Genomic DNA, 12,553 nt, shown 5'->3' with positions numbered 1-12,553 from the left:
GAACTAAGAGTTCCAAGCAGTCTTTAAGAGTAGCAGTCATTTGATGCTATCTATTGAAAAGTTTAGCACTTTTAAATGGGTTTACGACATTTATTTTTGCGGCCAAGAGTTCCTTGGAATAGTAAAGTCATGATGATACAGAGAATGGAATGTTAACATCATGTTAGTGAAGATAATAAGCTATGTGGGTGTAGATGCTTTCAGTTCTCAGACCTACTTTTTGAGATCTTCCCCTTTGGATTCTGAAGAAAATCTCATTTAGAAAGAGGTTTAACCTCTCCCCAAGCAAATTCTAACTCAGCTTTAATATTATCTCTACCCTTGAGTAAAGGAATTACTGCACTTCATCTCACTATGAAGGAGTCTCATTTCTACAAGAGACTGAGAGTGTTAACCTGATTGATCAGAAACCAAGACATTCATTAGGCCACATTGCAGGTATGGTGCATTTCAGGTCAGAAACTAGACTACATTTTTTTGGCCCTTTTTGTTTTGTTTCGTTTTTGCACATGGATGCAGTCAGGTCTCTCCTGCCCCCTTGCACTGAGCATAGCCTTGGAAGGACCTCTAAGACAAGTGCAGCCATATTAGCATGCTCAGATCCAGCCCTTTGTCTGTGTGGCTGGCAGGCTGAATAGATTCCAATTTGTTCTGTTGCCCAGCCATTTAGATTCAGAGGTGGGAAAAGAAAATTTTCCTGCACTTTCAGGCACACGTCTCATGTCCCAGCATTACTTACCATGGAAGCTGTATGTTTAGAAGTATTGGGGTCCCTGATGGATATACTACATTCATTTTTCCAGAGCACCTTGTATTCTTTTCCATCTGCTCTGTACATGGGGAAGCTGACCTGTATGGTCTATATTTATTTGCTCCCTTGCCCCTCTGTTCAGCTAATGAGAAACACTGGCCAGAGATCAGAGGGAGGGAAGAGTGTGAGGCTGGGGTGTTTGTTCCCCTAGATACCCCCTTCACAATCCCTGGTGGGCTGGCTGCATTCTTAACTGAACGTCACAGCTCCTGCCATGTGGCACTCTCCATACAGGTCTTTCCATCTTGGGCTTTTGGTAACAGGTCTTTCCTCTTGTCCCTGTGGGCCTTAGGGCGGAAACAGCTGCAGCTAACGCTGAGATACCACTGTCTCTTGTGATTTCCCTATGCCTTGCCCCTCTTTTTATTAAATGCTACTAAAATTACCCAATTTGAGGGTGTCATCTCTTACTTCTTGGGCCCTGATCAATATAGGGCTTTGCTGAGCTGTTCATTGTAAGAAATAGAGAAGTTCTTCTTCAAAGTTTCATTTTAAACACTAAAGAATAGCCATTCCATATGCTAAACGTCCTTGTTCGCTGTTAGTTCCATACTCTAACCTGGTTAGCTACTTTAGCTTACGCCGGCATGGCATGTCTGGACAGGCCTTGGGGAGCCTAGGTCATAGTCCATGCCATTCCTTATTTGGTAGCACTTCCTGACCATCCTGTAACTAACTTCCTCTTTTCTTTGTTCTCTCTTCACTTGCCTATTTAGGAAAGTTTTAAGTTGTTAGCCAATTGGGTCAAGTGTAGAATGTGAAGTCCCTACATCAGTAGTGTGGCTGCGTCAGGTTATAATTGTTCCTGCCCTCTTTGTTAGGGGTGCTCTGGTGGCCACTGAGCAGCACCCTTTCTGCAGAAAGTAAAACTTGCCTTGCTGTACGATCCATAGTCTCAGTGTTGACTTATTTGTGATACTGAGAACCCGTTTCCAACATTCATCTTGCTGATAATTTCTTTCCCATTTGATCATAGTTAGCTGATGCCTAGTTAGTGCTTACTAAATATTTGTTGAATGAATAAATGTCTAAATGAGTGGCAGGATTTGAACTCTAACTCTCCCTCTCCAAACTTCCACTGTAGAGTTTAGAGTTCACATGTAAAGTACAGATGCTTGATGTCCTTTGAGAGCCATAATGGGCATTGGGTCTGTGGCTCAAGTTTCTGGAACCTCCATTTTCCTGGGTTTGCCCTAGTGCCTTGTGTCAAGGTGTCTTCTTTCCCAGAGGAGCAGTATGCAATAATGTGAAGAATATCAGAAACATTCAGAAAAGATAAAGACACAATATCCCCCACCAAACAAAGATTAGGGTGATTTCTTCCACTCAGAAAATAAGAAATGAATATTGAAAAATTTCATTTGTATAGTTTATGGTTTTAAAGAACCCATCCTGAATAAAGTCAAGTTATAGCTACCAGTTATGAATTTATAAAGTTTATGTGACCTTTATTATAATTAATTTTGTATTAATCATCACATATTATTATGTATAAGAGATAAATTTAATATAACTACCTGGTAATTATACCTATGGTTACTAACAATTTTACAACTGCAGGCTGTAGCGGTGCATGGCATTCATTATAATTACATTTCCATTGTGCAAATGTTAGAGGAATTCCTTCCCATTGTCAGGTGTGACCCATGATTTGCATGTCTCTGGGGACACTCTGGGAAGATGTCTTCATAGATAAGAGCTCAGATAAATATGACACAGAATAGTCCCAAGATCCCTCGGCATGTCTAGCCCTCAGGGAGTCCCTAGTTTATCACTCTGTCTGTACTATAACTCGTTGAATGGAGAAATTCCAGGATCTTCCTGGATGGATTTCTCAGCAGGAGAGTGGTCCAGAGTGAGCGGTCATAATATACTTCCTCTTGGCGCAGAGCTCCCCCTTTGATGATCTCCAGGGCACATTCCTCCTTTGGAGCTGCTTGCATATTGATTATCCCAGAAACTGCCTTCATGGCTGTGTCTGTAGAATTACAAGGGAAGAGTAGGGTTATCCGAGAGTGGGATAGTCTACGTCATGGAAAGCCTGGAGACATCAACTGCTTAGCTATCAGGGGTTGTTAGGGTTTGCTCTGCAAGCCTCACAGGCTGTATAGGGAGCACATGGAGGAACTGGGTATGTTAAAGTCTGTTGGGCAAAGAGAGGCCTTAGTGTTAGTAGGGGCCTTGCCTTTCTGGATGGAGACTGGTGGGGGCAGTTAGAGGTGATTACCTGGGAGATCTGAATTGTATTTCTCTCTTGGGTATTTTGGTTGGGGGTGGAGAAGTAATATGGGGGAGCAGATTGAGGGTAGCAGTCTCATAATTCAATAGCTAATGGGAAGTGGCAGTGGGCAAAACCAGAGTGCTGTATGATAATGACTTACTGTTTTGTAAAAGGAAGAGATACACAAGAACCCAGGGTTTTGCCCCCTTGTTACCACTATCCAGTTTCACTTCTCTCCCCTTCCAAGTTTTCATGTCCTTCTTGCACAGTTTCTCTTTCTCCATTCCTTTCTTGTTTCCCTCTGGGCCTCAGTGTCTCTCTCTCTAATTCTCTAACTACTACTCAATTACTCTTCAAAGAGCATGTTCTTATAGTATCTGCCACATATTTTAGATAAACTTGCATTTGGACTTACAGAAAAGTTGTAAAAATTGTACACAGTTCCCCCTTATGTTTCACATATGCTGCCCCTAGCTGCAACATCACACATAACCATCGCGCAGTGATTTAGAACAGGTACAATAATGGAACTGATACAATATTATTAATTAAACTATAGACCTTAATTTTTTCACTAATGTTCTTTTTATGTTCCTGGATCTTATCCAGGATTCCACTTGGTAGTAATTTCTTCCTATTTTTGCTTCAATCTGTGACAATTCTTCAGTCTTTCCTTTTTTTTTTTTTTCTTTTTTTCAGAGACAGGGTTTCACCATTTTGGCCAGGCTGGTCTCAAACTCCTGACCTCAAGCAATCCACCCGCCTCGGCCTCCCAAAGTGCTGGGATTACAGGCGTGAGCCACCACGCCCAGCCAGTCTTTCCTTGTCTCTCATGGCCTTGACACTTTTGAAGAATACTGACCAAATGTTTCGTAAAATTTTTCTTGATTTTGGGTTTGTACATTATTCTCTTATGATTGGAGTGGGGTCATGCATTTTGGCAAGAACTTCACAAAATGATGTTGTGTCCTTCTCAGCACATCACATCAAGGAGTTCATGATACCAGTGTGTCTTATTACTTAAGAAACACAGACTTGTATCTGATAAGTCTCATATAGAAAGGTAATGGCCATTGAGTGTCCATGAGGGCATAAGGTGTTCAGCAAAGGGTTAAGTGATGAATGTGGTGACACCCAGCAACCTTGGTAATCAAAATGGAAAGGAGAGTAAAGAGCAGCCAGAGCTGGCCGGGCGCGGTGGCTCACACGTATAATCCCAGCACTTTGGGAGGCCGAGGTGGGTGGATTACGAGGTCAAGAGATCGAGACCATCCTGGTCAACACGGTGAAACCCCGTCTCTACTAAAAATACAAAAATTAGCTGGGCATGGTGGCACACGCCTGTAATCCCAGCTACTGAGTAGGTTGAGGCAGGAGAATTGCTTCAACCCAGGAGGCGGAGGTTGCAGTGAACCGAGATTGCGCTATTGCACTCCAGTCTGGGTAACGAGAGTGAAACTCTGTCTCAAAATAAAAATAAAAATAAAAGAGTAGCCAGAGCCTCCACTGGTAACAGAAATGCTCATCAAATGAGAGAGCTAGTGCTTTCTGTACTGGTTCTTAGTGCATTGCCCATGAGGTCAGGGAGTTCAGCACCCTTGTTTATCCACAATGGTAAGGCAGACAGTTCATCTGCAGGTCATTATTCCAAAGTCTTGACCTTACCTGTGTCTATGAGGCCGAGAACACAGAGAGTAATTGACACATTGACCTCGGACATTAAATATTCCTTTCTGATGGAGGAGAAGAACCCATCCAAAGCAAACTTGCTTGCAGAATAGGCAGAAATCATTGGATAAGCCACTTTTCCTAAATGATAGATTAAAGAAATGGGTTAATAGGTGGACTGTTTCGGCTTCTGAGAGAGCTGATCTTTATCTGTAGTAGGCAGTCTTAGTTTCTGTAGATTCCCTAAGGAAATTATCCTGCTGTATTGAATTCTGAAAAGAAGAATATTAAGGTATTGAAGGCATGGGGTGGGGTTGGGATGCAGGACAGCCTTCAGTGAAGAGGGACTGGTTAGGGTTTTAGTAAGGGTGATAAACAGTCTGGGCTATAAAAGAGCCATGTAATTCCACAGCTGTTAACTCTTCCACCTCTGACCCAAGTGCTGGGGATCCAAGGGTTTGACAAGTGCTCTCTGCCAACTCAGTGACCTGTTGACAATGGAAAGGGTATGCTTTACTTTCTTCACAAAAGGGATTTAAATACCCCTGTCTTGGTTGGGCATGGTGGCTCATGCCTATAATCCCAGCACTTTGGGAGGCTGAGGCGGGAAGATCACTTCAGGTCAGGAGTTCAAGACCAGCCTGGCCAACATGGTGAAACCCTGTCTCTACTAAAAATACAAAAATTAGCTGGGTACATGCCTATAGTCCCAGCAATTTGGGAGGCTGAGGCAGGAGAATCGCTTGAGCCTGGGAGGCAGAGATTGCTGTGAGCTGAGATCATGCCACTGCACTGCAGCCTGGGTGACAGAGTGAGACTCTGTCTCAAGAAAACAAAACAAAACAAAATCTTGTCTTTGCTTTTCTACCCAAAACCACTTTTTAAAAAAACGCTCACCAGACTGCTTAATTCTGACTCAAGTTTTTTGGAGGATATGTGGACATCTGCCTAATAGGATAAACTATTATTAATACCGTTTTCAGGAGGGGAGAGTAGAGGTGACCTGAGACCCTCCACTCTTTACTGAGCATTGTTATAGCAACTGCATTAAAATCTGTGTCTGCTAATTCTAGAGTCTGGATCATTTTAAGATTTGTCTTCATTGATTGCCTTTCCTCCTAAGTATGGGTTATACTTATTATTCTTGTATGGGTGTTAATTTTGTATTGTATCCTGGATATTGTGAATGATACATTGTACAGTGCCTGGATTCTGTCACATTCCTCCAAAGAGTGGTGATTTTCTTTTTTAAGTAGGCAGTTAACTTGGGTGAAACTGTCTTTTGTAGTAAGTATCGGCTGAAATGTCTGTTCAGTTATTTGAATATTAACTTGGATGCTTGGTTTCTGCATTGCTCATGCATGGTTCAGAGAACAACTAGAGATTTGGACAGAGCTTATGTATAGGATTCAGTGTTTCTCCACTGTGACTCTCCTTTCCAGTATATGCCCCTTTACATTCCAGCTGTTATGGTAACCCCAACCTCTTCCTTCTAGCTATTCATGTTGGCAAGATGGCAAGTTTCTATCTCAGACACTGACTGAGGCTGCCCTTAGGCATAAAGCTATAAAATTGGGAAACTTGCTACTGTTATTTCCTTCTTCCAAGTGTCAATAACCCTCCATTTGCTGTCTGCTCTTACTTAATCTCCACTGCTTTCAATGGTTGTTGTCGATATTTTGTCAAAAGTTTATAGCTGTCATCTGGAGAAGGATGGTCTTTCAGGTGCCACTCTGAAGGTATCGGAATTGGAATTTCTATATGTTTAAAATATAATATATTGTATGTCAAATCATTGAAGAAAGGATGGCTTATTTAATAAAGATGCTGAGAAAGGCGATTAATTGGAAAAAATTAACTTTTTAAATATCATATAGGAAAAAATAGTCTAGGTGGAAAATGATAATAAACAGTGTTATCTACCCAATATCCATTCCTCCTTCTTTAATACTGGAGTCAGATTTTTTTCAGGACAGCAACGTAGTCATACTAAAATACTCATCTTTCTGAGATTTTCTTGCCTGAATTGGCCATGCGATGCAGTCGTTCTGGCCAGTGAGAAATATAACAGATGAGGTTTCTAGGGAAGATACTGACTTCCTCATAAACTAGATGGATCCAGGTGGCATGCAACTTTTATATTTTGCCCTTCTCCTTTCCTCCTAATGAACCTCAGATGTGATGGCTAGATTGTAGCAGTCAGTTTGTGAACTTTAGGAAAAGCTAATGTTAATTATAGTGGAACAGAAATGTGAATGACCTTAGATTCTTGAAGGTATCATAAGTCCACCACACCAGCCTTAAACTATTAGCTGAGAAAAAGGAATCTCTCTTCCTTAAGCTGCTGTCAGGTTTTTAGCACATGAACAGCAGAATGCAACTTCTCACTGACACAAAAATAATTCAGTTAGTAAAATAAGATAATTAACATAGGTAAATATTTATTAGGTCCTTGGATAGAAAAGACCATTCTAACAGAAGAGCTAAAAAAATGTAAAGGCAAAGAATATTTTCTCAGATGTAAAATTTCTATATGTCAAAACAATAGCATGCCACTATGATAATATCAGTATAAAGGTAGAGTGCAAATGAGAAACCAGAACCATTTGCAACATATTAGACAAAAACTTATTCTCAATCCTCAGTAAACAAAGAGCTCTTACAAGTAAAAAAGTACAAGCCTATCTCTTTAGGGAACCACTGCAACCCCATCCCCAGTTATGAGTTCTGTGTTGGAATGATTGCAGAGCCAAGTTCCAGGAATGAGTGTGCGACACAGGGTATTCACCCCCAGTATCTGATGCCATCAGGGTAACTGACTAGTTCAATAAATCAAACAGAGCAGCAGGACACGTTCTTACTACCTAGTCAGCATTTAGTTCTCTCTCTCTCTCTCTCTGTCATTTGTTTTTTTTTTTTGAGATGAAGTCTCACTCTGTTGCCCAAGCTGGAGTGCAGTGGCGCAATCTCAGCTCACTGCAACCTCCACTCCTCCCGGGCTCAAGTGATTCTCCTACCTCAGCCTCCCGAGTAGCTGGGACCGCAGGCACATGCCACCATGCCCAGCTAATTTTTGTATCTTTAATGGAGATGGGGTTCGCTATGTTGGCCATGCTGGTCTCAAACTCCTGATCTCATGATCTGCCTGCCTTGGCCTCCCAAAGTGCTAGGATTACAGGCGTGAGCCACTGTACCTGGCCTAGTTCTCTTTTCTAACTCTCTACCAGAATTCCAATTGAGTTCCTGTTTCTACCTGATGCAGAGATTGTTAGTGTTCTCTCAGTACACCATCTGCCCTTTTTCCTTAGTAGTAGAACCCCTGATTTGTAGCTAGGCTCATAGTTATCTAGAATAAAGTCCACATTTCACAACTTCCCTCAGCCAGGTGTTGTCAGGTGACTCAGTTCTATCCAATGGGATGTAAGCAGAAGTGTATCATGTAACTTCTGGGACATGTTTTTTTTTTTTTTAATTGATATATCATAGTTGTACATATTTGGGTATATATGTGATATTTTGATACATGTATACACTGCATAATGATCAAGTCAGAGTAATTGGGCTATCCAACACCTCAAACTTTTTTTTCTTTGTGTTAGGAACATTACAATTCTTCTCTTTTAGCTCTTTTGAAATATACGTTACTGTTAACTATAATTTCCCTACTGTACTATCAAATACTGGGACCTATTCCTTCTATCTATTTTTGTAAACATTGACCAACTTCATCCCACACTTTCTTCCCTTCCCAGCCTCTGGGAGCCACCGTTCTACTCTCCACCCGCATGAGTTCTGCTTTTTTTTTAGCTCCCACATATGAGTGATAACATGCAGTATTTGTCTTTCTATGCCTGGCTTATTCTAGTTAGTAAAATGATCTCCAGTCCCATTCGTGTTGCTGCAAATGACAGGGTTTTATTCTTTTTATGGCTGAACAATATTTCATGTATCTGTATACCACATTTTCTTTATTTATTCATTAATAAACACTTAGACTGATTCCATATCTTGGCTAATATGAATAGTGCTGCAAAAAAACATGAGAGTACAGATATCTCTTTGATACACTGATTTCCTTTTTTTTTGTTTTTTTGGATATCAACCCAGCTGTGGGATTGCCGGGTTATATAATACTGTTCTGTTTAGTTTTCTGAAGATCCTCTATGTTTTTCATAATGGCTATACTACTTTATTTTCACCAGTAGTGAATGGGCACTTCTTTTTTTCTGCATCCTTGCATGCATTTCTTATTTTTTATCTTTTTGATAATAGACATTCTAACTGGGGTAAGATGATATCTCATTGTAGTTTTGATTTGTATTTTCCTGATGACTAGTGATGTTGAGTATGTTTTCATGTACCTGTTGGCCATTTGTATGTCTTATTTTGAGACATATGTATTGATGTCTTTTACCTATTTTTAAATCAGCTTTTTTTTTTTTTTTTTTTTTTTTTTTTTTGCTATTGAGTTGGACTTCCTTACACATTCTGATTATAAATCTCTTATCAAATTGATAATTTGCAAATATTTTCTGCCATTCTGTGGATTGTGTCTTCATTTGGTTAATTGTTACTTTTGCTGTGCTGAAATTTTTTTAGCTTAATATAATGCCATTTGTCTATTTTTGCTTTTGTTGCCTATGCCTTTGAGGTCTTACTCAAAAAGTTTTTGCCCAGACCAATGTCCTGTAGCATTTTCCCAATGTTTTCTTCTTGTAGTTTTATCATTTTAGGTCTTACATTTAAGTCTTTAATCCATTTTGAGTTGATTTTTGTATACAGTGTAAGAGATGGGAATCTAGTTTCATTACTTTGCATATGGATACCAAGTTTTCCCAGCACCGTTTATTAAAGAGACTGTCCTTTCCCCAGTGTATATTCTTGGTGCCTTTATTGAAAATGAGTTGGCTGTAAGTTAGTGGATTTATTTCTGAGTTCTCTATTCTGTTCCACTGTTCTATGTTTCTGTTTTTATGCCAGGGTTAATGCTGTTTTGGTTACTACAGCCTGAAATATATTTTGAAGTCAGGTAATGTATTACTTCCAGCTTTGTTCTTTTTGCTCAGGATTGCTTTGGCTATTTGGGGTCTCTTTTGGTTCCCTACTAATTTGGGGATTGTTTTTTCTATTTCTGTGAAAAATGTCACTGCTATTTCAATAGGAATTGCATTAAATCTGTATATTGCTTTTGATAGCAGGGTTATTTTAACAATATTAATTCATCTGGTTCATCAGCATGGGATATCTTTCCATTTTTTGTGTCTTCTTCAGTTTTTTTTAATCAGTGTTTTATAGTTTTCCTTGTAAAGATCTTTAACGTATTTGATTAAGGTTATTCCTAAGTATTTTATTTTTGGGGAGCTATTGTAAATGGGATTACTTTCTTATTTTATTTTTTAGATTGATCACTGTTAGTGTGTAGAAAAGCTACTTGATAGCATTTATATGTTGTATAGAAATGCAACATATAAATGATTTTTATATGTTGATTTTGTATCTGGACACTTTACTGAATTAATTTATCAGTTGTAAGAGTTTTTTGGTGGAGTCTTTAGGTTTTTTTAAATATAAGATTATGTCATCTGCAAAAAATGATAATTTCACTTCTTTCTTTCCAACTTGGATGCCCTTTATTTCTTTCTCTTGTGTAATTGCTCTGGCTAGAACTTCCAGTACTACGTCGAATAAAAGTGGTGAAAGTTGGCATTATTATTCCAAATCTTGGTGGAAAGGCTTTCAATTTTTCCCTGTTCAGTAAGATATTAGCTATAGATTTGTCATATGTGGCCTTTATCATGTTGAGTATGTCCCTTCTATACCCAGTTTGTAGGGTTTTTTATCATGAAGGGATGTTGCATTTTACCAAATGCTTTTTCATCATCTATTGAAATGATCATATAGTTTTTTATCTTTGATTCTGTTGATGTGATGTATCACATTTATTGATTTGCTTACGTTAAACCATCCTTGCATCTTAGAGGTGAATCCCACTTGATCATGCTGAATGATCCTTTAAAATGTTGTTGAGTTCTGTTTGCTAGTATTTTGTTGGGGATTTTTGCATCTGTGTTCATCAGAGATATTGGCCTGTGTTTTTCTCTTTTTTGATGCATCTTTAGTTTTGGTTTCAAGGTTGGGACACATCCGTAAAAGAAGTCTGTCTCTTCCTTCCCACTCCTTTGTCCTTCTTGGTGTCTGAAGGTGGATGTCATGGCTGTGGCTTCAGAGCTCTCTTGGACAATGAAATAGAAGCCATGTGTTAAGGATGGAAAATCATTTAGGTAGTTTAGATAGAAGAAAGGAACCTGGGTGACCAGCTGCCATACTGCCTAACTTCAGACTTGATTTAAATTTTAACATATTTGGTTTTATTTTGAGATGGAGTCTTCTTCTGCTGCTCAGGCTGGAGTGCAATGGTGTAATCTCAGCTCACTACAACTTCTGCCTCCCAGGTTCAAGTGATTCTCCTGCCTCAACGTCCCAAGTAGCTGGGATTACAGGCCTGAGCCACCAAACCTAGCTAATTTTTGTATTTTTAGTAGAAACGGGATTTCGCCATGTTGGCCAGGCTGGCCTTGAACTGTTGACCTCAAGTGATCCACCTTCCTCGGCCTCCCAAAGTGTTGGGATTACAGGCATGAGCCACTGTGCCTGGCCTAAATTTTAACTTATTGAATCCACTATTATTTTAGGTTTTCTGCATCTGAGAGCTGAACTTACTTCTTATTGATAGTTCTCCTCACTTCTATGTAGCCCATGTACCAAAAGACAGCTGACATCATTCCTAACTGTAGGTGTGAGCTTATATAATCTATTTAATCCCACCCTTTTTACTCATGATTGATACAGGAATGGCCATATGGCTCATTTTAGACCAATGGACTTGAAGAACATTTTGTTGGAGTGTCTCAAAGAGTTCCTGCTTTTCTGGAAGAATTTCTGAGAGTAGCAATCCTCTTTTCCCTCTGACACAATTTTGTGCATTGATATGGGGGCTGGAATTGCTGCAGCTATCTCATTGTCAGCCTGAGGATGAAGCCACACATAGAAGAGAGCAGAGCCAAGAGAATCACGGGGACATTGAGCTTCAGCCAAGTCAATTGTGAAGCCCGCCCTACATCTGGACTTCTAGTTATGTCAATAATTTTCCTTATTATTTGAGACAAAAATAGATCCACATTACTTATAAGAATAGCATAATAGTTAAAAGTATGAACTCTAGAGTCAGATGACTCAGGTGTGAATCCCAAGTATGCCAATTCTTAGCTGTAATATGTGGTTAATAATATAACCAAGCTGAAATAACCCAAGTAATATACTTAGCACAAACTCTGGCACATAGAAAGCATTCAGAAAATGCTATTATTGTTAGCAGTATTAGTATTCAAATTGTGAGCAAAGTATGAGCAATTCAAAAAATCGTGTTGGGACAAATAGCTGCTTACTTGGAGAAAAGCAAGGTGCCATTCTGATAAATAAATTCAAATTTTATGTGGAAAGTAAAAACCTAAAATAAGCTATGGCTGAATTTCTAATCTCAAAGTAAGAGACTCTTTTTAAAGCATGAAATTGGAGGCGTACGCTATGAAGGAAGACATCAATAGGTTTGAATATATAAAATGTGAAAAGCTGCAATGTACTAGAAATGCTTGCCATGGCTTTCCTGTCTTCATCCCTTTCAAAGAGACTTTATCTTTCTAGCCCTGGAAGGTTGGCCTAATTATCACGAATGTGCATACTGGCTTGAACATTCATCATAGTCTCTCTTTCAAGAAATTGAAATAAGTGACCAAAAGACTCTGATTGCTGCTGTAGGATTTTGAATGAAAAGGTCATTCATGGTTGGGAACGGG

At 39.4% G+C, this 12,553-nt stretch overlaps 2 protein-coding genes across 2 annotated transcripts in view; one reads left to right on the top strand and one right to left on the bottom strand.

Annotated features, from left to right (window-relative positions):
- The window catches only part of CUNH1orf74 (chromosome unknown C1orf74 homolog), a 139,179-nt gene that overhangs the window by 48,830 nt on the left and 77,796 nt on the right, over positions 1–12,553 (top strand). The window lies entirely within an intron of this gene.
- Positions 2,167–12,553, bottom strand: part of HSD11B1 (hydroxysteroid 11-beta dehydrogenase 1) — a 33,145-nt gene continuing 22,758 nt past the window's right edge. Inside the window, exons 5-6 of the mRNA XM_017525556.2 lie at positions 4,698–4,841; positions 2,167–2,789 (exon numbers count right to left, since the gene is read on the bottom strand). Of these exons, the coding sequence (XP_017381045.1) occupies positions 2,575–2,789; positions 4,698–4,841 (359 nt within the window). The 3' untranslated portion in view covers positions 2,167–2,574. The remainder of the gene's footprint in view (positions 2,790–4,697; positions 4,842–12,553) is intronic.

The sequence above is a fragment of the Cebus imitator genome, unplaced genomic scaffold, assembly GCF_001604975.1.
Source record: "Cebus imitator isolate Cc_AM_T3 unplaced genomic scaffold, Cebus_imitator-1.0 Scaffold38, whole genome shotgun sequence".
Lineage (NCBI taxonomy): Eukaryota > Metazoa > Chordata > Mammalia > Primates > Cebidae > Cebus > Cebus imitator.
Note: the sequence above shows the minus strand (reverse complement) of the source record. Positions and strands in the feature narration are given on the sequence as shown.